Source organism: Crocuta crocuta, unplaced genomic scaffold (genome assembly GCF_008692635.1).
Source record: "Crocuta crocuta isolate KB4526 unplaced genomic scaffold, BGI_CrCroc_1.0 scaffold124, whole genome shotgun sequence".
In the NCBI taxonomy this organism is placed as follows: Eukaryota; Metazoa; Chordata; class Mammalia; order Carnivora; family Hyaenidae; genus Crocuta; species Crocuta crocuta.
This window is the reverse complement of record NW_027551573.1, coordinates 10,945,889-10,972,661: the sequence shown is the minus strand read 5'-3', so window position 1 is coordinate 10,972,661 and position 26,773 is coordinate 10,945,889. Positions and strand designations below refer to the sequence as shown.

The 26,773-nt window shown below is 35.2% G+C and overlaps 1 protein-coding gene and 1 long non-coding RNA gene across 4 annotated transcripts in view; one reads left to right on the top strand and one right to left on the bottom strand.

Annotated features, from left to right (window-relative positions):
* Window positions 1-17: 17 nt before the first annotated feature.
* Window positions 18-26,773, top strand: part of LOC144221044 (uncharacterized) — a 58,571-nt gene continuing 31,815 nt past the window's right edge. For 2 of the 3 annotated variants that reach the window (XR_013331938.1, XR_013331937.1), the window contains exons 1-2: window positions 1,415-1,492; window positions 12,869-12,919. This is a non-coding gene — a long non-coding RNA (uncharacterized LOC144221044). Of the gene's footprint in view, window positions 79-1,414; window positions 1,493-12,868; window positions 12,920-26,773 lie in introns of those variants that run through there. The other variant, XR_013331939.1, reaches the window with a different exon arrangement.
* The window catches only part of ITFG1 (integrin alpha FG-GAP repeat containing 1), a 273,114-nt gene continuing 256,848 nt past the window's right edge, over window positions 10,508-26,773 (bottom strand). Inside the window, exons 15-18 of the mRNA XM_077751420.1 lie at window positions 17,994-18,118; window positions 17,239-17,321; window positions 13,942-14,059; window positions 10,508-10,925 (exon numbers count right to left, since the gene is read on the bottom strand). Coding sequence (XP_077607546.1) covers window positions 10,866-10,925; window positions 13,942-14,059; window positions 17,239-17,321; window positions 17,994-18,118 — 386 coding nt within the window. The 3' untranslated portion in view covers window positions 10,508-10,865. The remainder of the gene's footprint in view (window positions 10,926-13,941; window positions 14,060-17,238; window positions 17,322-17,993; window positions 18,119-26,773) is intronic.

Here is a 26,773-nt window from a genome sequence, read left to right as displayed (position 1 = left end):
CGGCCCCGAGCCCCCCCTCCGGGAGGCCGGCGCTGAGGGAGAGCCCGGCCCTTTCCCCGCCGCCGCAGGGCGTCCTGGGTGAGCAAGTCCGAGCCCTCGAGGCCTCTGGCCCGATGGAAGGGCCGGGGAGCCCCGCAGCCCTTCCCCGCCTGCCCATCTGTGCGCCCTCGCAGATAGAAAGGGTGAACCGACCCCTCGGTCTCTTAGGACCTCAGCTCAAGGTCAAAACTCTGCCCCAGTTTGCCCATGCTGGACTATCAGCCTTGGGCAGGGGGCGCAGGTCTGGGCGTGTTCAGTGACAGGGGCTCTAGAGATTCTCACCTCCCCTTAGGGCCTGGTGAGTTAACCTGACCGCCGCCGTGGGGTTACTAACATTTCCTGAACGCTTCCCAGGTTACTAGGCAGAGTGGCAAACGCTATGCATATCAACTCTTCAATTCTTAAACCAGCCTCGTGCGGTAGGTACTGTTAGAGAGTTGGAATAACGAGGCCAGAAAGGTTAAGTAATTTGTCCAGAGCCACACAGCGACGGAGGAAGGCAGGGTTGTGAACCTGGAAAAGCCACGGTATTGTCCACTAAGTCATGTTGATGGGGTTGCTCTACTCTGCTGATAAAAAAAAAAATCCAAATTGGCAAAATATCGTGTTTTCTCCATAGTAATTATCACGCTTTGAAATTACCTAGCTCTTCTACTTTATTTGTTCATCACCTATTTCCCGTTTATCCCGACACCAGTAAAATATGAACTGCATGAGGGCGGGAGGCTACATGCATAGAGTCCCTCAACACATGTTTATCGAGTTACCTATGTGCAGAAAGCAATGATAGGTGCTGGGACTTATGGCTGTGATTAAGACTCTACTATAATAGAATATTTGTGCCTATATCTGACATGTAGGAACTCCATAAATACTTGTCTAACAAATTATAGTTAAGAACAATGTTAGGCAACTGAAAAAGCTCTTCCAGGGTTGCCAAGCTCTTCTCTTTCCTTCTATCCCTCCAAGAAAGGCACAAAAGTAATTATTCACAAGGTTTGCAAGTAAAAACATATTTAGCACCAATTAATAGCAAGACATTTAGTCTTTTACCATGTGCTATTGGAAGTGTAAAAGATGTATAGGTTTGAGTTCCCAAGACAAATCACCTACAAATCAAATCACTTGTGAGCCAACTAGTAAATAAAACATTTAAGATCCTTTCCCTCAAGTATAAAGTGACTTATTGAAAGACTAGGATAGTTAGTAAGTATTAAATTTAAGTCACAGACAAATGTGGACGAAAAGAATTGGGAGGAAGGATCCCTCTCAACTTATGGAACAGAATAGGTTTCTTAATGCATAGTTGTTGACTGAAGGAAGAATCAGTGTATGTGATGTCATCAGAGAATACTTCATGAAGATGACACACAAAGAATGGAAAGGCTGTGTGTGAATGGCAAGTGGAGAGGAGAGAAGGCCGAAGAGCTTTCAAGTCCGGCAAGGAGCAAGGGTTAGCATTGCATTTGGGGCAAGTGCTGTGTNGGGCTCGAACCCACGAACCGTGAGATCATGACCCAAGTGAAAGCCGGACGCTTAACCGACTAAGCCACCCAGGCGTCCCTAGAATATGAGATTCTTGCTTGAATGCTAGGCAGAGGGGTTTGTGCTTGATTCAGGAGGACAGAGGCATAGTTTTTAATAGTGGAGTAATGTAGTTCTGGAAAGATTAATCTGGCAGTTCATTTGAGGATATAGTGAAGGGGGGGAAGATATTAGAGCAACTGTAGTGATTTAAAAAGTATATAAACAGTACTCACATTTGGCCTAGTAGCTCTTACTGGTAGTACCATTTTGATGAAACCTAAAAAAACGTTTTTTCCTCTAGGATATTGGCCGTTGATTGGGAATGTTCATTTTTGGGTCCCTTTAAGACACCTATCTTTCGGCTGTGCTGGTATAATTGTCTGTAGTACATTTTTCAAGGAATGTGATAGAGCACAGAACATAGCTGGGACTACTGTGTGGCCATATGTTAACTAAATCAAAAGGAAAGCACTTTGCATATGTCTCAGTTGGAGACTTCTGTATTTGAATTATTTTCCTCCAGAAGGCCACCCAGTAGCACTCAAGTCTGTTTCCAGATTACCTGCCAATTCCCAGGTGATTGGGGGACCCTGCCTTCATTGCATTCTGCCCGATCTTCCAAGGCATAGCTATAGCTTTTCCAACTCCTCACAGAATCATTCATAGTTATTTGTTATTTAAAACAAAAATGTTTGTTTATTTTTGAGAGAGAGGGGGAGACAGAGGATCCAAAGCAGGCTCCATGCTGCCAGCTCAGAACTGGATGTGGGGCTCAAACTCACCAACCATAATATCATGACCTGAGCTGAAGTTGGATGCTTAACCAACTGAGCAACCTGGGTACCCCTCATTCCTAACGTTTAAATTTGCTTTTCTCCAATCAGGTTCCCTGTTGCACTTGAATAGTATGTAGCACCGAGTTAACTATGAAAATGAGTCATTTAAAAAATATATCATTTTATCTCAATGTTTGTATACTGAACAGCTTTTTTTAAGAAGAGAGAACTTTTTTTTTTTTTTGAGAGAGAGAGAGACAGAGAGCAAGCGGGGGAGGGGCAGAGAGGGAGGGAGAACAAAGCTGAAGCAGGCTCCAGGCCGTGAGCTGTCAGCACAAAGCTAGATAAGGGGCTTGAATTCATGAATGGTGAGATCATGACCTGAGTCAAAGTTGGACCCTTAACTGATTGAGCCACCCAGGCACCCCCCAGAACAGCTTTTTGTTGGCTCTCTATTTCACTAGAGTTTGTGAGCTCTAACATTTTATTAAATGAGAGCCTAGGAAGGCAGGTTCTGTTTAGAGATTTAAAAAAAAATTTTTTTAATAGTTTATTTATTTTTGAGACAGAGACAGATAGAGCATGGGGCGGGGGGGGGGGGAGCAGAGAGAAAGGGAGACACAGAATCTGAAACAGGCTCCAGGCTCTTAGCTGTCAGCACAGAAACTGCTGTGGGGCTCTAACCCACAAATTGCGAGATCATGACCTGAGCAGAAGTTGGACACTCAACCGACTGAGCCACCTAGGCGCCCCTGTTTAGAGATTTTTATGGACTGAATATCTGTTTCCCTTAGAATTCATATATTGAAGTCCTACTCCCCAGTATGACTATATTTGGAGATGGGACCTCTAAGGTTAAATGAGGATAAGGCCCTATCTGATCAGATTAGTATCCCTAAAGAAGAGACACCAGGGAGTGCTTCCCTCTCCTTTACACTCCAGCACAGAGGAAATGACCTGTGAGGACAAAGTGACAAGGTGGCAATCTACCAGCCAGGAAGAGTTCTCACCAGAAACACAAATGGCTGGAGCCTTGATATGAGACTTCTGCCTCCAGAACCAAGAGAAAATAAATGCTGCTAGAGCCACCCAGTGTATGGCATTTTGTTAGGGAAGCCTAAGCAGACTAATAAGAGATATGATTCAGGAAGACAGGACATAACCAAGGTGACATACAGAAACATTTTTTCATACTAAAGTAGCTTAGGGGTCTCACACTGCTTTTCTTATAGCATCATGGCAACAATGATGGTGAAATTTAGTGAAAAGCAATATCTTATACAACTGTATAGTTTTTTTAGGGACAGAAAAGAGGAACTCAATAAAGTTTTAAACTATTGTATTAGTCTGTTTGGGCTGCCATAACAAAATACCACATTCTGGGTGGCTTAAACAATAGAAATACATTTTCTCACAGTTCTGGAGGCTGGAAGTCCAAGATCAATGTGCACATAGGGTTGGTTTCTGGTAAGGCTTCTCTTCTTGGCCTGCAGACTGCAGACTTCTTGCTGTGTCTTCACATGGCCCTTTCTCCATGCACTGCAAATGTCTCTTCCACTTATAAAGACACCATTCAGACTCCATTAAGGTCCCACCCTTATGACCTCATATAACCTTAATTACATTTTCAAAAGCCCTGTCTCCACATGTATCACACTGAGGGTTAGAGCTTCAACATACGAATTTGGGGGTGGTGGGCACAATTCAGTCCATATACTCATACACTCATTAACCAGAATTATTCCTGTGTTAATGATTTTGAAGAAGAGTGGTGTCCAGGGAGTCAAAATTGGTTTCTTTTTTTTAAATTTTTTTCTGAGAGAGAGAGACAGCGTGAGCAGGGGAGGGTCAGAGAGAGAGGGAGAAACAGAATCTGAAGCAGGCTCCAGGCTCTGAGCTAGCTGTCAGCATAGAGCCCAACGTGGGGCTAGGACCCACTAACCATTAGATCTTGACCTGAGCTGAAGTCGGACGCTCAACTGACTGAGCCACCCAGGTGCCCCATAAACTGTAAAATTCTTTATATAGTTATTTGGTAATGTTTGCTAGATAATAGAACTTTCCTGTATGTTCAGCTTAAGGACTGAATAATATTTGTGCTGCTTGATATCCTATCCTATTAATGCTAGTGTGATTAGAATGCATATATATTCAACTATATATTGGTGTTACTCAATTTTAATATTTTTAAGGAAGTATCTAAATTATTTCACTTATTAGCAACAAATCTCAAAACCATTTTTATGCTATAAAATATGTAAGATTTGTAATGAAACTTATATTTCTAGATATGTGATCTACAAAAGGACCTATGAGTTTTTTAAACGTTGTGAAATAAAATGACATATCAAATAAAGGGTTAGTATCCAAAATCTATAAGAACTTATAAAACCCAACACCCCAAAACCAAATAATTCATTTAAGAAATGGGCAGAAGACATTGAATGGATATTCTTCCAAAGAAGACATCCAGATGGCTAATAGACACTGTAAAGATGCTCAACATCGCTCATCATCAGGGAATACTAATCAAAACTACAGTAAGATACTACCTCACTCCTGTCAGAATGGTTAAAATTACCAACACAAGAAACAACAGATGCTGGTGAGGATGCACAGAAAGGGGAACCCTTTTGCATTGGTGGTGGGAATGCAGCCACTCTGGAAGACAGCTAAAAATAGAACAATCCTACAATCCAGCAATTGCACTACTAGATATTTACCCAAAGGATACAAACATGCAGATTCAAAGGGGTACATGAACCCTGATGTTGATAGCAGTATTATCAACAATAGTCGAACTATGGAAAGAGCCAAAATGTCCATTGACTGATGAATGGATAAAGAAGATGTAGTGTGTGTGTGTGCATGTGTGTGTGCACACATGCACACACACACACTCATACACAATGGAATATTACTCAGCCATTAAAAAGAATGAAATCTTGCCATTTGCAAAACTGGATGGAGTTAGAGTGTTTATGCTACGTGAAATAAGCCAGTCAGAGAAAGACAAATACCATATGATTTCGCTCATATGTGGAATTTAAGAAACAAAACGGATGAACATATGGGAAATGGGGGCAAAAGAAGAGAGGGAAACAAACCATCAGAGACTCTTAAGGGTAGAGAACAGGGGCTCCTGGGTAGCTCGGTTGAGCATCCATCTTTGGCTCAGGTCATGATGAGTTTGAGTCCCATGTTGGGCTCACTACTATCAGTTTGGAGCCCGCTTCAGATCCTCTGTCGCCCTCTCTCTCTGCCCCTCCCCGGCTCATGCTCTCCCTCTCTCTCAAAAATAAGTAAACATTAAAAAAGAACAAACAGGATTGACAGAGATAGTTGGGAGATGGACTAGATGGGTGATGGATACTAAGGAGTGCACTTGTGATGAGCACTGGGTATTGTATGTAAGTGATGACTCACTGAATTCTACTCCTGAAACCAATATGTTAACTAACTAGAATTTAAATAAATATTTTAAAAGAAAAAATTGTGAAATATAATAATTATTCAGAAAAGTGTCTGAAACAAATATGTATATGTTTGTTAATTATAAAGCTTAGTGCCATGTAAACACCACCTAGTTCAAGAAATAAAACTTCACTTATACCTTGAAGCTCCCCATGTGCTTGTGCCTGATTATGATCTTAATTCCCTAGAGTTTATCACTATTCTTTTCTCATTTCATTCCTTTTTTTTCTCATGGAACATAACTATTTTTCTTTTTCTAAATTGAAGTATAGCTGACATACAATATTAGTTTAAGGTGTGCAACATAGTGATTTGATAATTGTATACATTACAAAATGTTCACCATGATAAATGTAGTTACCATCTGTCACCATATGAAATTATTACAATCTTATGGACTATATTCTCTCTGATGTATCCCATAACATATTTATTGTGGATCTGGAAGTTTATATCTCTATTAAGAGGTTTACCTATTTTGCCCATCCCCTCACTCTCTCCCCTCTGGCAACCACCAATTTGTTCCTGTTTCTGATGGTATGTTTGTTTGCTTAATTTGCATTCCCTTAATTTGAACACCTTTTTATATGTTTATTGGCTACTTGGATTTCCTTTTTTGGTGAATGACCTGTTCAAAACTTTTGCCCAATTTTTTACTGGGCTTTTTAAATCATTTTGTAGAATTTGTTTATTTTGGATACTAATCAATTATATGTGTTGAAATATTTTCTTTAATTTTATGGCTTTTCTTCCCTTTCCAATAGTGTCTGTGATGAACAGAAGTTATTAATGTTAAAGTGCTCTATACATGTAAGATTTTACTTTATAGTATTTTTAGTGATGAATAAGAAACCCATCCCTACCCCAGGATCATGAACTTACTTATGTATATTAAATGCTAAAAGCTTATATATTTGCATTTCACATTTATGTCTTGAATCCACCTGTCCCTTTGCTAATACTATACTATATTAATCATTATAACTTTATATTAAGTTTTGATATCTGACAGAGTAAGTTCTTGTTCTTTTTCAAGATAGTTTTGGCTATTCTTGGCTCTTTGTATTTCCGTATGCATTTTATGAACAGCTTATCAAGTTTAGCAGCAGCAGCAACAATAACAAAAATCTGTTGGGATATTGAATGGAGTTTGACATCTTTACAATACTTTGTCATCCTGTCCTCAAATATGGTAAAGATGTACATTTATTGAAGATTTCTTTAATTTTTTCTCAAAGTTTTATAATTGACCCCCCAGAGATGTGATGCAACTTGTTATTGATTCCTGTGTAGTTGACTTTATTTTGATGCTCTTATAAATGTTACCTGTTTTAAAATCCATTTTGTAGCTGATATAAATTATATAGTCAATGCATATAAAAAATGGATTTGATTTTAGAAACTACCAACGTGTTCTCCAGGGTCGCTTTACTGTTTTATATTCCTACCAGGGATATTGAGAATTCCAATTTGCTCCTGTTGTTCCTCATCCATGTCAGCACTTGGAATTGTCAGTATTTTTTGTTTTAACTGATATAATAGGTATGTAATGGTATCTTTTCATGATTTTTAATATTCTTTTACTTAACAGCTAATGTGAGAAATCTTTTCATGTGATTAGTTGCCCTGTGAATATATTTTTTTAGTGATGTGTCCAAGTTCTTGCCCACTTTTAAATTGTGTGTTTTTAATGTATTTAATGTATTGACTTTTGAGAGTTCAGTATACCTTCTGGATACAAGCCCATTGTAAATATTTTCTTCCATATGCAGCTTGTCTATTCATACTCTTTGAAAGTGTCTTTGGCAAAGAAAATGTCTATAATTTAGAAGAAGTCAAATTTGTCAATATTTCTTTTTATAGATCATACTTTTGGTGTCATTTTTAACAACTCTTTGCCCAATCCCAGTTCATGAAGATATTCTTCTATGTTTTCTCCTAAAAGTCTTATAGTTTTACACTTTACACTTAAGTTTATGATCCATTTTGAGTTATCACATAAGGTGTGAGGTTTAGGCCAAGGTCCCCCTTTTTTTCTTTGCATATATGTGACCAATTATTCTAACACTATCTGTTGAAAAGGCCGTCTTCCACTGAATCACTTTTATACTTTAGTCAAAGATTGAATAGTTTTATTTGTGTGGGTTTCTTTCTGGACTCTACTTTGTTCCATTGCTTTTGTGTTTTTTTTCTTTTGTCAGTATAACACTATCTTGATTTCTATAACTTTGTTCTAAGACTTACTGTAAGTCTTAAAATCAGATAGTTTGATTCCTCCAACTTTGCCATTTCAAAAATATTTTAAGCTATTTTAGTTCCTTTACTCTTATATAAATTTTACAATCATCTTGCCTATTTCTACAAAAAAAAATGTTGGAATTTTGATAGGGATTAAATCTATAGTTCACTTTGGGGAGTGTTAAATCTTTGCTGGATTGAATCTTCCAATCCATGAACACAGTGTCTTTACATTCAAGACTTCCTTGATTTCTTTCATCCACATTTTATAGTTTTCTGCATAGGGAGCCCATGCATACTTTGTTAATAGTTCTACATAAAAGTTTCATTATTAGATCCATTTTACATGGTATTTTAAAAATGCCAATTTCCAATTACTTATTGCGTTTATATAGAAATGATTGTGTTGACCATGAATTTGGTAAATTTGCTGAATTCACTTAGTTCTAGAAGGTTGTGTGGGTGTATAGATCATGGGAATTTTCTATTTCAGAAATTTCATGTTATCTTAGGGACAGTTTTATTTCTTCCTTTCCAATCTGTATGCCTTTTATTTCCTTTTCTCAGATTATTACTTGCATTAAGATTTTCAGGACTATGTGGAAAACTATCAGTGGAGAGGACATCCTTGCCTTGTTTCTAATCACTGGCAGAAAGCATCTGGTCTCTCACCATAAAGTATGTGGGCAGATTAGCTCAGATTAAAAACAAACAAACAAACAAACATTAGCTGCAGATTAAAAAAATGCCCTTTAAGGTTAAGGAAGTTCTATTCATAGTTTGCCTAGATTAAAAAAAATCAGGAATGGATGTTATATTTGTTTTCTTTATGTTGTCTATTGAGAGGATAAAAGATGGTTTTTCTGATTTATTAGTATGGTGTTTTTTCCCTTCAAATAGTGAAATTAGTTTTGCATTCTGGAAGAAACCCACTTGATCATTACATATTATTTGTCTATATATTTCTGGATACAATTAACTAATGTTCTGTTGAGGATTTTTGCGTCCATGTTATCAGGGATATTGGCCTGTAGTTTTATTCTCTTGTACTTGGTTTTAGTATTAGGGAAATATTGACCTTATTAAAGGAATTGTGAAGTATTCCTTCCTCTTCTTTTTTTTCTTTTTAACATTTGGTTTGGTTATAACACTACTCCTCCATATATCATGACTCCAAGTGAATTTTAAAACTCATGCTATATCAATTTATTGATACTCAGCCTAACAGTCTTTAGGGACAGTGTGGAATAGTGCCTGGCACAGTGTTGCTGTTAGTGAATTAACAGTTAAATTTAGTGAATTTAACTGAGTACTGTAGTCAGGGGATTCTTATCTTTCATGAACTCACAAGGAGGCAATGGGTGAATCAATTTTCCTCTGTCTCATGGTCCAGAAAGTGATTTAGACTTTATAATTACTTACAAAACATTTACAAATTCACCAAAATATTTTGTTTCAATACACAGTATTTATTAAGGAGACATATTAACATGCTTAGATACACAAAGTAAACTACTTATACACATGCCATGCCCAGTGAATTGTAAAGAAAAACATAACACAAAGAACAAAAATTTGGGGGGCTAAGTTTTTGTGTTTTATAGCCATCATATGTCTATTTGCACATTAGAAAATCATTAGCACTGATATATAAACTTTTCTTAGTCTTAGATTTGAGTCTTAAAGTAACTTTTTTGTGAGATAAAGCTTACAAAAATTTGCATTGAAGGGTGAGTGTACATTAGAGACTCCTAAACGCTTTTGAGAATAAAAATGTGGTTGAAGATTTGCATTCTCAGATGCTATCTACAGCAGTCCTTTCAAGAAATCAAATATTCTTCATGACCACATGATAAGGATCAATGTTCAAATGAGAAATTTTGGTGCACATTAATTCTTGGAGGGCACTAGAAACTTTAGTTAATATGAGCAAGTAATAAATTGTCATATAAGATGTCAACCACCCTAAGAATTTAGGTTTTCCAAAGAATATGATTTTTTCATGCCTGAAAATAAAATTCTATTGAGTCTATATTTTGATAATTAGATGTAGAAGTCTATAAAAAAATATCTAAAAGAGTAACAATGACAGCTACCACTCTTAATTGAGCACTAATTCTGTGCTAGGCACCAAACTAAGCACTTCACACACATCATCCCATTTAATGTTTACAAACTCAAGTAAGTAGTATTCTTAGCCCCATTTGTAAACAAGGAAACTGAGGCTCAAAGAAGTTAAGCAATTAGCCCAATTTAATCAGCTTGTAAGTGGTGGAACCAGGAGCTTAAGGCAAGCCTGCTGGACTGCAATTCCAAAGCTAGAGTACCCAATCACTATCCTGTGTGCCCTTAGTGAGTGACTCCTGGCCCACTGCAGTGAAGGTGAAATAACTTTATCTGTGATACATTCACAAAAGTATAATTTGCATTGTTAGAAGAAAAAGCAAGACTAATTCAAGTGGAACACAAAAATCCCTGCTCATTTATTTTTATTTATACATGTCTTTTTCCATCATCATTATTCTAATAAGATTATAAATACATGAACACCTGAATACATGCAGCACATTCCACAAAGGAACAAAAATGTACAGCACATTTAAATAACCCAAATCATTGTATACAAAGTGCTTTAAAAAAAGACCTTGTGACACATTCAGACCATATTTATTTGAATACTTTTCAATAATTACCAAAGGATACATCATTTATAAATAATATTCAAAATCCCCTATTTTCTTCTATCAGCCAGATTTAGTATTTCAATTAATCAAGTGAATAGCTGTTCCATTATGTAATATTAAAGGCAAGTCACATAGCATCAAAATGAAACCGATGGGCTTCTTGTCGTTTTTCTCTATCATCTGCTTTCTGAAAAAGAATTTTAGACTAGGTTATAAATGATAGGAAAACGTCAATAAGAGTAATTTCTGAAATGTAGTTAATTACAAAAATCTTAAATCTTTAAGCAAGTAGTAGATAAAAGAGTTGATTTTATTATGTAATAATCTTATGAAATTTTTGTAGTTTACAGTAGCTATTTTATAATTAAGAACCCACTAACTGAACTGAAAAACCAACAAGAAATGTTCCTTTTCCTTAAATACTTAGTTTGTTATCATTTATTATTTATTTGTAAGTAGTAGTAAACATTTGATTCTAGAAGGATGGAATTAACTATTTTTCTCATTCTTTCTTATTTCTTTATAATGTTTATTTATTTATTTTGAGAGAGACAGAGACAGTGCCAGTGGGGTAGGGGCAGAGAAAGGGAGAGAGGGAATCCCAAGCAGGTTCCACACAGGTTCCACAGGCACAGAGCCTGATGTGGGGCTTGGACTCATGAACTGTGAGATCATGACCTGAGCCAAAGCCAAGAGTTGGAAGCTTAACCAACTGAGCCACCCGTGTGCCCCAACTATTTTTCCCATTCTTAACACTAATGTTAATAAGCAAATCTAAGCAAAGTACATCGATTACTTTTGCATTAACCTATTGATTTGGCATATATTCATTGACCTTCCAGTCCTGTGCTTGGTATTTTGAGGGATAAAAAAATCAGTTTTGTATTTTATTCTCAAGGAACTTAAAGCCTAGAAAGAAAAAAGCAAAACATATTGAATTAACTGTGTTTCAGGAAAAAAAGTGAAAAATGTCACTAATATTTTGGGAGAGAGATTACTTCTAGGTTGGAATGAAGAAAGGGAAAGCTTTGAGATGATAGTATTTATGGAAATGGAGTAGGAGGGGCATTCATTCCAAGTTGGGCGTGAAACAGGTGCGATCATGCGAAGTGGGGCAGGGGCATGGAATACCTGAAAGCAACTGGTAAGAAATAAGGTTGGAAAGGTATATGGTGGAGTCACATGGAAGTTCTAAGAAAGCTAGGCTGAGGAGTTTGCAGGTTTTAGGCAGAGATTTTTGAACAGAGGAGTGACATGATTAAGGCTAAACTTGATGATGAATAATATGGCAGCAATGCAATCAATGGAGTGGAAAGGGACAGAACAAACTCTGGGAGACCAGGCAGGATCTAACAAGGAGCTGAACCTAAAGCCCCTGGGAGTAGGAATGCAGATGTAGAGTCAGCTGCAGAGATTGCTATGGAAGCAGAATCAGTGGGGAAACTGATCAAATTTTATAGGTAAGTAGGAAAGAAGAGAGACAAAGCTTTATAATATTAATTTTTTAATTTATTTATTCATTTAGAGAGACAGAGAGAGAGAGCGAGCGAGCACAAGCAGGAAAGGACCAGAGAGAAAGGGAGAAAGAGTCCTAAGCAGGCTCTGCATCCAGTGCAGAGCCCTCCACTGGGGCTCAATCCCACAAACTGTGAGATCATGACCTGAGCGGAAATCAAGAGTCGAAGGCTTAACCGACTGAGCCACCTGGCACCTCTGTCATATTGGTTTTTTGTTGCTTATAAGTGATCTAGATAGAGGTGTCATGGAGACAGCTAGAAATGGGGGAAGAAACCTTTAGGGAGAGATGAATCTTAGGGTATTTGAGGTAAAAGCTTGAAGCTATGCCTTTGGATAAAACTGGCAGGAAAATTGTAGGAAGAAGACAGCCTAGAGCAGACACTATGGTTAGGAAATGGTAGAAAGGAGCACCCAGCATAGGTGAAAGAGAAGTGGTCAAAAAGGTAGGAGAAGAGCCATAGTACCACAGGGGAGTATATATGGTCAAATCCACATTTGTATTTAAAACTTCAATTTTTAGTCACTGCATCATTATTATTGTAAGTTCACAATGTTTACACTGTAATTAGATGATCTGAGAAATTAATGAAATTAATTTCCTTTCCTTTATAGGTCTAGAGCTATTTAATACTTCAGACTATGTTCTGATGCTTCTGGAAAAATGTATGTAGGATTGCCCTTTATTTTACTTCTTAAGTTGCAATCTTAAGATTAACTGAGTATGTAAGTTTCTGTTATCATTTTTGATGTATAAAGGAGTAATTTTGAGGGAGAGACAAATCTATGAAAACTTATCAGAATGGTTAAAATTTCTCTTTTCATAGGTTAAAACAGCTAAAACACATGGTAAATCTAGTTACCAAAAAATGATTATACGGGCATGACAATCCAAAGAGAGTAGGTACAAAAAAAGAAAACACTTGTATGACACAGAGAAGCCTTTTTTGGGCAACACTGTTCGAACCTGCTAGTTATACACCTTAATATATATTCATATTAACTCATGTATTTAATTCATATTTACTTTTTCATAGAAATTGGCTTTTTCAATTTATATCTAAACTGTTAGTAAATTTATGTGATGGTCTCTTTTTTCCTCCTCATAAACACTATATAAAAAAACTATGCTTCTGGAGTGTTATTTTTGATTATTATTTAGGAGCTATACTAAAGAATAGAAATATGTTTAGTGCAAAGAATACTTTACAGATGGAAAAGATGTTTACCACTTTAGTTGTTACTTCCCACCCAAACCCTGAGAAAAACATTTAACTTCTCTGTGCTTTAATTCTTTATATAAAGATAGCTGTTATTCCTGGAAAAAAGGGTTCATGGCTTTATCAGTAGATTTAAACACAGAGTCATTAAAAAAAGACTATTTTTCAGGCCTTTATGAAATTGTTTCTATGTTTTTCTATATTTCTGGAAATTACTGGGTGATAATTTTATTACTATTGTACAGCACTGGAGTTTTAAAGTAATTTTCTGTGGTCTGTATGAATTGTTTAGAGACATTAGTAACATAAGGGGATGGAAGAAATTATTATCAGTAAGATGACATTATGGACAGAATGTGAAAAATCAGAAAATTTTAGTTACTTGAAAAAAGTTTAAAATATTTTTTAAAGAGCAATGTATTACTATTCTAAATTAACAAAGTTAATGTTTCATTTAAATGAACAAACCTTTTCCTGCCAATGTAAAATGCCAATTATTGCCAAGATGAAAACACAGACACCGATGAGAGCTATAGCAGTAAGTAGGACGATGTTACTTGGTGTAAGGTACAGCTTGGCACTCCAGCTGTAGACAAAACAGAAACATTAAAATACACATTTTAACTGAAAAATCACAAAATTCTACTGAGACCAAAAAGCAAATAGCTATTAATTAATGAATCAGTTGGTTCATCCATTAATTCATTCTCCTATCTATCCATTTGCTATAAATAAAACAACAGCAATGAAATTTAGATAGGGCTAAGAATACTGATGATCCTGCAGAGTTCAGATTTTACTCAGAGAACTGAAATAGAATAGAATTTTTGAAAAGATGCTTCATTATTTTTCTTTGATCCTGTGAGAATTATTCTTAAGTAAACTTATTAAGGGTACTTAGGACAATCTTAGACATTGTTTTTACGTCTTGATTTACTTGCTGAATTTGAAATCTTGAACTTCAAGACTACATAATTTTGATAAAATATCATGTCACCTTATTTTCTGACCCCTGTTCACATATGTACCATGATCAACTAAAACAGCCATATAACTAAGTGGGTATAGATAGATGGCTTGTGTAAAAACAGTTATACCATTTCTGTGTCATGTTGGAGGGTTTACATTATTACAATGACATTGAGACTTCTTGCAAAATCACTTTTAGTTCCTCAGTGTTAATGACAATATACAAACTTTAGCATAAATAGAACTAGCTCTTTCTCTAAAGCAGTCCACATAACATGGCATTTGCAAACCCTGAAAAACTTACGATTGAGATCTATATCACCAACACTGCAGGTGGTTATATACAAACAATTTTATTCTTCCTAAAAATAGATGATGGATATATTTTCATTTTAAAGTCACCTACTGTTACTGTATTACTGTAAATTTCTCCCTTTAGGTCTGTTAACAGTCACTTTATATATTTAGGTGCTCCTATGCTGGGTATATATATATTGTTATATCCTCTGATTGTTTCGACTCTTGTATTATTATGTAATGCCCTTCTTTGCCTTTTATTATAGTCTTTGTTCTAAAATATTTTGTCCGATGTAAGTATAGCTACCAGCTTTTTTTGTTTCCATTTGCATGAAACATCTTTTTCCTTCCTTTGACTTTCAGTATGTGTGTGCTTTACATCTGAGGGGAGTCTCTTATAGGAAGCATATACATGGATTTTTTTAAATACATTTAGCCTATTTTCATTTTAAAAGTTTAATAAAAGTAAGATCATTCTGATGAATAGCCAGTAGCAATTGACTTATTTTGGGATAATTAAAATTTATTGATCCGTAAGTTAGCCTCTAGTCAATAAATCTCAAAATACACCTCAACCTAAAATCAATTGTTTTTATTATGTACATAAATTTGAAAAGAACATGTCTTCAGAAAGAGCAAGAGAAACATGAAAAACATTGAGATTATAAAAGAAAACTGGAACAGAATTTTACAAAACTCAAAAGAAACCTAAGAAAATGAATACTGTTAGTTGAGGTTAGCTATTCTCAGTACCTTACTTCATACTTAAAAAAGTTCTTTCATGATATTTTTTTGGTAGTTCTTTTAAAATAGATTTAAAAAAAACATGAAAATAGGAATCTTGGTAGGAAAAAAAATGGACAAAAGGCCAATCCTTAGTTTCTTACTCAGAAGCAGTCAATTCTTACCAATTTCCTGTATATCCTTCCAGAGATATAGTATACATAAATAGACATATATGCAGATATCTTTTTCAAATCACAAATGGTTGCATATTGTATATAATCTAAATGCATTTCCCTTTTATTATCTTTTGCTTACCACTCTATTTTAAGAGATTGTTCTATGTCATATTAGACCATATAGAAGTACCATAATTTATATAGTTTCCTACTTGTGTAGATTTTCTAGTTTTGTTGTAAAATCATGTATAAAAAATAATACAGTCTCATTAAAAAAAATCAACTCAGACTATAACTGTTTCTAGCGATGTTCTCTCTTTTTGTAAAGATTTTATTTCTTGAACCCACCACCCCAAAATCCAGAGTCATGTGGTCCACTGACAGAGCTAGCCAGAAGCCCCTATACTGATGTNCTTCAGATCTTTTCTGTGTGATGTATGGGCGCGAGTGCAAGTACGGAGCGCCTTACTTCTCCGCCATCTTGCCCCTCCTCCTCCTAAGTTGTTTGATTCTAAAGCCCTTAATTCCACCATAAAATATATTCTGTAGTGAGCTGTTAAACTGGCTCTCTGGGGTGTGGTAAAAGACCTTATTGGCAATTGCCAATTTTCATGTTGTAAATACTCCCATCATAGCTGATTTTGTTACTTCACTGAACAGAGTGGGAAAAAGATGCGTACCATCAGCTCATGAGATGGCATAAATCCGTTCTAGCAAACCACTGAATATATTCCATCTAAAAATTTAATAAAGAACAATACAGCCTGGATTTTGAGAAGAAATTTAACAAAGCAGGACCCTGCTGGTTACATATTCATAGATACATGATACCCTTCCTCTTTGGTTATTTTTCATAATTGATATCAGATTAACCTTAAGGACAACTTATGTTCTTCCCAATGAAACAAGTGTTAGTGAATACCTTTATTACATACTTTCTAAAAATGATGGAATCAATTTAGTATCTTAAAGAAAAATGAACAAAGATAAGGAGTTAGATTTAAATGCTATTATTACAGAAGGAATATATTCTGCTAAAGATAAAAAACATCTGCCTTTCACTGAAAACTTACTCCATGGTTGGCACTGTCTTAAGCGTATTTCATCTTTATCCTTTTAAGGTAGGTGTTCTCTTTCCCACTTTACAAATGCAGAAATTGACCCTCAGCAGTGGATCTTAGTTTCTATCATAGGTCTGTTTGACTTCAAAACTTGTGCCAAAACACTGTGGGATAGATACAACTTCTCTAAGCATTTATTTAAAAGATCAATGCTTATTGAAAAATTCAGCATTCTGAAATTTTAGAATTTATAGCTAGTGAACTGAAGATCAGTTTATTTAAGCGGAATATGTATAAATCCCTAATTAATTAACCTGCTGTTTTTCTAATAAGGTTTAATTTGTTTTTCATTAAAAAAGTCAGGGACCTTTTGTGTAGGACTGTTTAGTCATTTAAGGTTTGCTGTAAGCAAATTAAATGATGGCACTCATGGGAACACAGCAGGAATACAGATAGAGTTTTTAAAAGGTGTAACTGTTTCTATGATTCTGAATTGACAGTATTTTTACCAAAATCAGTTTAAGCAAGGACATTACCTTCGAGGAACATTGTGAGGATATGGAATGACAATTAGCTGGGAATTTGGAATGATTGCAGTCCACTCTTGTTTTCGTATAGACTGGAAAAAAAATTTTAAGAACATTTAACATCTAGTATACTTTAAAAACAATTATTATTCTAAATAAATAAGGAAAAAGCTTAAGTGCTCCTTGATTAATTGAAATCGTAGGTATGGATTAAGCTAAATTGATATAAAATAAGCACCAAATAAGGCTCCTATTTGCCCTGTTGGCAAATTTTTTTTTTTTATCTTTTCAGGGAAGGATTATATTTCTGTCTCACAGATTCATTAGTTCAACAAATATTTATTCAACAGTGTAGCAGGCACTGTTCAAAGTACTATGTACAAATGCTGCTTGAAGCTAAAATTCAAGTGGAGTTAAATATGACAAGAAACAAAATAAAATATATTTTGTTAGATATTGAAGATGAAGAGAAAAAGGAGAAAAGAGGGACAGGAGGTCATGAGGTTTATGAGACAAGTAGTAGAAAACTATCTTTAAATTATGATTTGTTCTGTGTAAGCTAAGTTTAGATAGATCACTATTTATTTCTCTTTGTCTTAGGTCATTTTATGTTTATTTTTCTACATTCTCTTTAAAGAGATTAAAAATTAATTTCTAATTTTTAATTAATTGTTAAATCTCTTAATTCAAATTATTGAATTCAAATATTGAATAGTAAATGTTAAAACACAGATTAATTATAAACAAAATAAATTTTTACTCACCTTCTCTCCAGATGGACGGGGAATGCCAACATAAAGATGATCAAGGAAATTTGCACTTCGACCTAAACCAAGTACATTGTATGGTAGCTGGAGAGCTAAATGTGCTGACTGGCTGAGTTGTCCAGCTACATTAAAAAAAAAAGGCATCTTTGTAAACATAGCTCTTACCAAATATTAAAATGATAAAATGTTAACAATTTAGGTGTCAAAAATTAATTCTTTAAGGATAAAAATGTGAAATGAAATGTCTGAATTATTAACATTAATGATTCATTTTTCAAAGAAAGCAGCTTTACTGAGATATTCACATACTAGAAACATCACCAATATAAAACGTAGTTAGTGGTTTTGAGTATATTAAAAATGTTGTTGAGTCATAACTACAGTCAAATTTTAGAACATTTTCATCACCCAAAAAGAAACCCCATACCCATTAGCTCCTATTACTATCACTCCTATTTCTTATTTATTTATTTAATTTTATTTTACAAATATTTTATTGTCAAGTTGGTTTCCATATAATACCCAGTACTCATCCCCACAAGTGCCCTCCTCCATGCCCATCTCCCCCCTCCCCCCCACACCCATCGGTCCTCAGGTTGTTCTCAGCATTCAAGAGTTTCTCATGGTTTGCCTCTCTCCCTTTCCCCCACAATATCCCCCCTTCTTCTCCCCCATGGTCCTCCGTTAAGTTCCTCCTAATCCTTGAGGGTATAATGCTGAGCGAAATAAGGCAGAGGAGGACAAATATCATATGTTTGCAGTTACTCCTATTTCTAACCCTTACTCTTTCAGCTATGGGTAACCACTAATCTACTTTCTCTATAGATTTCCTTCTTCTAGAGAGTCATATAAACACAATCCTACAATGTTTGGTCTTTTTATGAATAATGCTTCTGTGTAAACATTCACATACAAGTATTTTTGTCAACTTATGTTTTCCAAAATGGCCACAGCATTCTATATTCTGTATTCCCACCAATAATGTATGAAGGTTCCAAGTTTTCCACATCCTTGCTAACACTTCATCTGTCTTTTTGATCATAGCCATTCCAATGGTTGTGAAGTGGTATCTCATTGTGGCTTTTGCACTTAATGAGTAATGATGTTGAACTGCTTTTCAAGTGTTACTAGCTATTTATTTAGCTTCCTTTTCTGTTAAGGTTAGTTGTAGTATCTTCTTTCATTAGGGACTTTAGCAATTTGAGTCTTCTCTTTTTCTTGGTCTATCTAGCTAAAGGTTAAAATCTTAAATTTTGTTAATCTTAAAAAAATCTTTTGGTTTAATTGGTTTTCTTTATATTTTTCTTCCCTACTTATTTTTTCTCATTATTTCTTGCTTCTGCTTGCTTTGGGCTTACTTTGCTTTTCCTTGGCTAGTTCCTTCCTTCCTTCCCTCCTTCCTTCCTCCCTCTCTCCCTTCTTTTTTTTTAGTTTATTTATTTTGAGAGAGAGCACACACAAGCAGGGGAGAAGCAGAGAGAGAACCCCAAGCAGGCTCCACACTGGTGGTGCAGAGCCTCATGTGGGGCTTGAACTTATGAACTGTGTGTGAGGTCATGGCCTGAGCTGAAACCAAAACCATAGGCTTAATTGACTGAGCCACCCCAGGTGCCCCTTCCTTGGCTAGTTTCTTAAGGTGGTTATCAATTTCAGATTGTTCCTATTCCTTAATATAGGCACTTACATCAATAAATTTCCCTTTAAGAACTGCTTTAGCTGCAACCTATACATTTTGGTATGCTGTGTTTTTGTTTTCATGCACCTAAGTATTTTATAGTTTCCCTGTATTTTCCATTTCCAGCATTTCTTTTGATTTTTAAGATGATCTTTATTTCCTTATTTCCATTTTCTATTTAGTGAAACATAGTTGTCATACTTACCCCTCATTCTTCAATCTTGGCTTTTTTTTTTAAATTTTTATTTTTTTTTACAAATAGTTTATTGTCAAATTAGTTTCCACATAACACTCAGTGCTCATCCCCACAATCCTGGCTTCTTTTAGTTTTTTCAACATATTTATAATACCTACTTTATAGTTTCTGTCAACTAAGTCCATTATCTTTGGGAAAATGTTCTGTTATTTTATTTTTTTAAAAATGTGCTTGTGGCATAGTTTCCTGTTTCTTTGCATGTCTTATAATTTTTGGTTGAAAGTGGATTTCTTAGATGATATAATGATTGTGGTATCAACCATCTCCCTTCAAGGATTTGGTTTTTCTTTGTTGGTGGCACTTATTTGCTTAGTGACTTTCCTGGATGAATTCTATAGATCCTTCATTCTCTGCCATAAAGTTATTTTATTTTCTTACTTTTAAGGTTTTTCTCTGAAGCCTGGCTTCCTAGGGGCCATACTTGGGTCAGCAATGACTGGTCACAAGATTTCCACACTTTGGGGGATTTGTGTGTGGAAGTATTCCTTCAAACTTTAGGCAGTTTACAGGATAACTTTAGCTTTCATTTTTTGCTTAAGCAGGGCCTCAAGGTAGTATACACAAGGTAGTATTTGAATAAGGTAGTTTCATTTCTAGGCGCATTCACAGCCTTCTAGATCCCTATGAATATACTGGAGTTTTTCAAAGTTATCTAGTTCCTCAAGACTTTCTTTTTTACTTTGGCCAGGCTCTTGTGTCACTACACCTGAAATCATAGGCTTGGGTAGCTTAGGTTTTGCCAGCAGATGAGTATTCTTTTTGGTAATGTGCTAGGGATAGGCTTTAAAAAATTTTTAAAGTAAATTTTACTTTTTACTCCTGGGATGAATGAACTCTGAATCAAATCAAATAGCCCTCAAATCCTAAGAATGGGGATTTTCCAAGGAGTTGCTAGTTTAGATAAAATATTGACAGTGCTATGGGTTTCAGAATTTTAATGGAGCTCCAAAGGTCAGTCCTGTCCACTGACTATAAGGCTGATAGCTTTTCCTGGCTGCTTCACTGCTCAGTAGAGAAGGTAGTTCGGATGGGAATAGACTGAAATAAAAGTGCCACAGACCCTGCTGTCTTACTCAGAATTAGTAGTAGTTCTTGGATACAGAAGTCCATTCTATAGCTTTGGTTAACTTCTTAAATTCTGAGAGGCAAACCATGAGAGACTCTTGAATGCTGACAAAAACTGAGGACTGATGGATGTGGGGGGAGGGGGGATGAGCATGGAGGAGGACACTTGTGGGGATGAGCACTGAGTGTTATGTGGAAACTAATTTGACAATAAACTATTAAAAAAAAAATTCTGAAATGGCTGATATTGATTGTTTGGCCAGTATTATTTCCCTTCTTTTTGGGGAGATCAGGTTCATGTAGTCCTCACACTGGCATTCCAAAAGTCAATCTTCCCCATGAGTGTATATATTTGCTAGGTATTTGTTACATAATTAAGCTGAACATTTAAAGGATAAGACTGAGGTACCTATGTGGCTCAGTATTTTAAATGGCTGACTTTGGCATAGGTCATGATCTCGTGGTTTTCAGGTTCAAGCCCCATGTTGGGCTCTGTGCTGATACCTGCTTTGAATTCTGTCTCCCTCTTTCTCTGCCCCTCCTCCACTCGTACTGTCTCTCTCTCTCTCAAAAATAAATAAAAATTAAAAAAATAAAGGATAAGATTAATTAATATCTAAATATTTTAATATTCAGTGGGACTCCCTTAACATCACTAACATTACCCAGAAATATGAAATCATTTGAAAGTATACATGATGTATTATATAGTTCTTATGTTAGAGACAGAAATGTATACTGGAAAGAGTGAACTTATGGATAGGCATTTAAAACAGTTAAACAATGTATATAAAATTGTAAAGCAATATAATGAATTGCAAATTAGTAGAATTAGTCTGCCTTATGGAGTTATGTTTATTGAATGATAATGTTTAAAAGTATCTTGTCCTGCATGGTAAATACTCAATACATGTTAGCTGTATTTGTTAACATAAAATTCATTATTACATATTAAAATAAAAATCAAATATATATAGATTTCACTACACTACCAGCAAAGACTGACTTAATAGACACCAAACTAGTCATATAAATTATTTTCCTATAATTACCATAAAGAATAAAAAATAAGAACATTTATCAACGTAGTCTATTAAGAACATAAATTTCAAAGTAATATAGTATGTTTAGTAAGAAAACATGGGGAGCCTGGGTGGGTCAGTTGGTTAAGCAGCTGACTTTGGATCAGATCATGATCCTGTGGTTCATGAGTTTGAGACCTGTATCAGGCACTGTGTTGACAGCTTAGAGCCTAGAGCCTGCTTTGGATTCTGTCTCCCTGTCTCTCTGCCCCTCCCCTGCTCACACTCTGTCTCTCTTTCTCTCAAAAATAAATAAAAATGTTAAAAAAATTGTTTAAGGGGTGCCTGAGTGGCTCAGTCGGTTAGGCGTCTGACTTTGGCTCAGGTCGTGATCTCATGGTTCATGGGTTGAGTCCCATGTCAGGATCTGTGCTGACAGCTAGCTCAGAGCCTGGAGCCTATTTCGGATTCTGTATCTCCCTCTCTCTTTAACCTTCCCCTGCTCATGCTGTCTCTCTCTCAGAAATAAATAAAACATTAAAAAATTCTTCAAAATATAAGGAAATTTAAAAACTATTAAAAATAATGAAAAAATTAAAATCCAAAATCTCAAAATAAAGACATAATTATTATAGCATACTTGCAATCATGTAATTTTTTTCTCTAGATATATGGATGCAGAAATAAACACATTAGCATAGTTTAGTATTATTGCTTTTCACTCAGTATTATTTTAGGAATATTTTTTCATGTTATTAAAATTCTTTAAAAATAGGTAACCAGAAAGATTACTGTAAAACTGAAATCCCATTAAGAGAAAATCAAAATAACAGATAAAAGACATTTATTATTATAAATGCCTTTAAAATTTTTTTTCTAAAATCTACATAGACATTATCAAAACATGATTTTATTTCCTACATTAATCCTCTTATATCATCATTTAAAATACCTATTGTTGGAGATGATGGATTTCTCCTTATTTTTCACTATTACATTAAATGGATAAGAATAGAGCCAAAAGGCCAAAAAGTGATTAGTCTTTCACCATTGTAAATAATGCTTTAGTGAACATCTCTGCACATCAATATTTGTCTGCATCTAGATTAGATTTTTACATTCCTAGATATGGAATACTGGAGAACAGTATTGTGTATGGAGGAGAACATTCATTGGATAGAAGAACAGTCTCTTTAAACTGTGCTGGGACACCTGGATAATGATATTAAAAAGAAAACCTGATTTCTAAAATGAGGTTCTTTCATCTTACATTTCTACTAGTTTTCAGATAAAGCACCTATTATACTCCATTTTAAAATTATTTTTTAGGGTGAAATTCACATAATGTACAATTAAGCACTTTACAGTATAAAAATTAGGTGGCCTTTAGTATATTCGTAGTGTTGTACAATCACCAGCCCTTAGTTTCTATACATTTCATCACCCTATAAATATACCCATACCCATTAAGTAAAAACTCCCCAATCCCTTTTCCCCTGGTAACCTCTAATCTGCTCTCAGTCTCTATGGATTTATTGATTCTACATGTATCATATAAAAGGAACATACAGCCTGTGACCATTTGTGTCTGGCTTCTTTCACCTAGTTTGTTTTCAAGACCTATATAAATTGTAGCAATTATCAGTACTTCACTCCTTTTTTATGGCTGAATAATATTCCTTGTATGTGTATATACTTTGATTTATTTAGCCATCATCCACTGATAGACATTTGGATTGGTTCCACCTTTTGTCTTTTATGAGTACTGTTGCTATGAACATGAATGTACAAATATCACTTTGAGGCCCTGCTTTCAATACTTTTGGGGTATATAGCCAGACGTAGAACTCCTCAGTTATGAAACTCTGTATTTCTACTTGCTTGGACTAGTAACCCTGTAGTTATAGTACTTTTCCCCCTCATATATACACAGTCTGCCAATCCAAACACATTTCTACCTTCACTGCTATCACCTTGATCCAAGCCACCACCATCTCTGGACTGAATTGTTTTAATGGTTTTCTATTTGGTTTCCCTCTTTAGCTCTTGCTGTTCTTCCTATTGTCTACTATTTCACTCAGAATAAAGATTTGTCCTACCTAGTTTACATTCCCCAATCCTCATTTAACTCCATTTCATCTTCTATTCCTTAATCTCCCTTCCTTCTATTCTAAGACACTGGCCTTTTCACCGTTTCTTGGAAATTACAGGGATGCTTATACCTTCCAGCCTTGACACTGGCTTTCTCCTTTGTCAAGAATATTCTTCAAAAGAGAACTATGTCTAACTCTCTTACCTCCTTCCAATCTTTGGAATCCAATCTCTGACACTCTCAGAGAGGCCCACTTTGGCCACTCTACATACAATTGATGACTATCCTTTAACCTGGTTTTATTTTTCCCTGACCCACAATTCTTATTCACTTCCTAACAACTAAATAGTGTTAAATAATTTACTTATTATGTTTATTACCCCTCTCTCTCTACTAGGATGTAATCTCCATGAGGGCTAAGATTTAGGTCTGTTTTATTTATTTCTATATTATAAGAGCCTAGAACAGGCCAGGCATATATTAGACATTCAGTACATATGTGCTCAACAAGTGAATGAATACATGAAGGAAATTTTACCCTTCCAAATGTATCAGACCTGAGTCTTGTAATATACTCCCTACTCAAAAATACTATGTCAGTTTATATCACATAGATAACCAGTACAGAAAGATTGTCTACCTAAAGGTAAATACATAAAAGGCATTTGTGATACTCTAACCATCAGATTTAAATGCTGCAGGTTCTTTTATGACTACACCATAATTGGACTTTTCAAAAATAATTCAAATACACATTTATGTAATTAAAAAATAGTTTTTAAAGCTGATTCATTCTTATTCTCCAGGAGAATATTATACTGACATGCAGTTCTGACTGGTTAATGCCACTGTAAGATAGATTATGTTGTATTTTAAGATTCTGAATTAAGTAAGGAGGTATGACAGGAGATAAATTTCACTTTGTTTTGAGGTAAAATATTGAAGGCAACTTCATTGTTTAAGAGTACTAGATATGAACTTTTATCATAACTGTAGCTCTGATGTCTTGAATAACGTAAATATGCTAACATAAGAGGTGGGAAGAATGGAAGGGAAAAGTCACTACCCAAAGGGGGGAAAACCACTGAAATTTTATCTTTCTTGGGGTGTGTGTGAGTGTGTGTGTGTGTGTGTGTGTGTGTGTGTGATTCCGAATCAAAAGGACATTGAATTCTACCTCCCTGCAAGGGTTTAAGACACAGGGAATTTGCATCTAACAGTAATGTCTGTAACTCCTCTGGCACTTCCCTGGCTTCAAGAAGAATAGCATCTCTATAAAAATGAGACAAAAGAACACAATCAAACACCCAAGTTTTTATGCAACTTTAGAGAAAAACATGCCTCTTCTTGGGAGAGAAAATTGTTCTGAGAAGTATTCATTATCTCAAATGAATGGCTCTGAAACAATAGTACATTGACATCAATTAAAATGGAGATGAAGAATACCAAGAGAGGACAAAATGTGAAAATTAAAGATAATAAACTCTGTAAGCACTACAAATTAACAGCTATTAAATGTATCGGATATGCCAAAACCTGTGGCAAGTGTTTCTTGTGTGTTATTTATTAACAATAATTGCATGTGAGTAGGTACTATTATTATCTATACTTTGTTGTGAGGAAATCAAGAGGTTAAGCAATTTGACTAAAAACATATAGCTACTAAATGGTGGAGGTGGAGCTTTATTTTTGGCAGCCTGATTACAAATCCCACACCCTACATCATCACCTGTGATTTTATTTTCAGTTGAAAAAGAAGTGTGATGTTTGTCTTACTGCTCTATAAAAAGGGCTTCTACTGACATAGAATAACCCCCTCCAATGACATTTGATCTTTCACTGTTTGGATCTGTATAGTATTTGTGATGTTCCAAGATAATGGTTTGAGAATCTGTAACATTTTATGGGTAGTCATTCCAGTTAACATGATATTTGTTAATTTTTGTAAATCCAGGCTGTTAGGACCATATTTAATGGTTGTGGCATGTGGGCTTTGTCATGTTCTCTTCTATACCTAAAGACCTGGCTTTTTAAGGAATTCTGGGAGATGAGGCTGGTGTATTTTGCTGATCTTCTACAACAGGCACCAACTTGCTGAAGAGGAATTTAATCCAATTATATCCATGCAGGATTCAATTATGAAAAAGACTGTGCTCTGGATATGGACTAGCCCTTGATCTACACTAGAATAAACTCAGGTTCTCTGGCTCATTCAAGACAGTTAAAAGGGCCGAGTGAAAATTTTAGGACTATTTTCACTGCCTCTAGGGGAGTTCTAAAAGAAACATCATCATGTTTTTGTTTCATATGGTATGCATGATAAATTCTATTTTCCTATAAGAAAACAATTATAAGAATATCAGGTAGGGGACACTGTTTCTTTACAAGGAAAACCTGTAATTTTGAGAAGACAAGTTGGATAATAACATGAATGGTTGAGGTTCAGAAAAATGAAGTTAAGATTTTGAAAGAAAAATATGCTCCTAAATAGATTTAATATTAACCCTATTTCAATATATAGGAACTCTTCTATACTATAATTACTTGGCCAGGAATGTTTCCTCTTACTCACTAACATGTATTCTTTAGTGGCTTGTTTCCAATTATCTAGCTGCCTAAGAGAATCATGCTTCTGGTATATTGTCACTTCTGCCTTGAGTCTTTCTG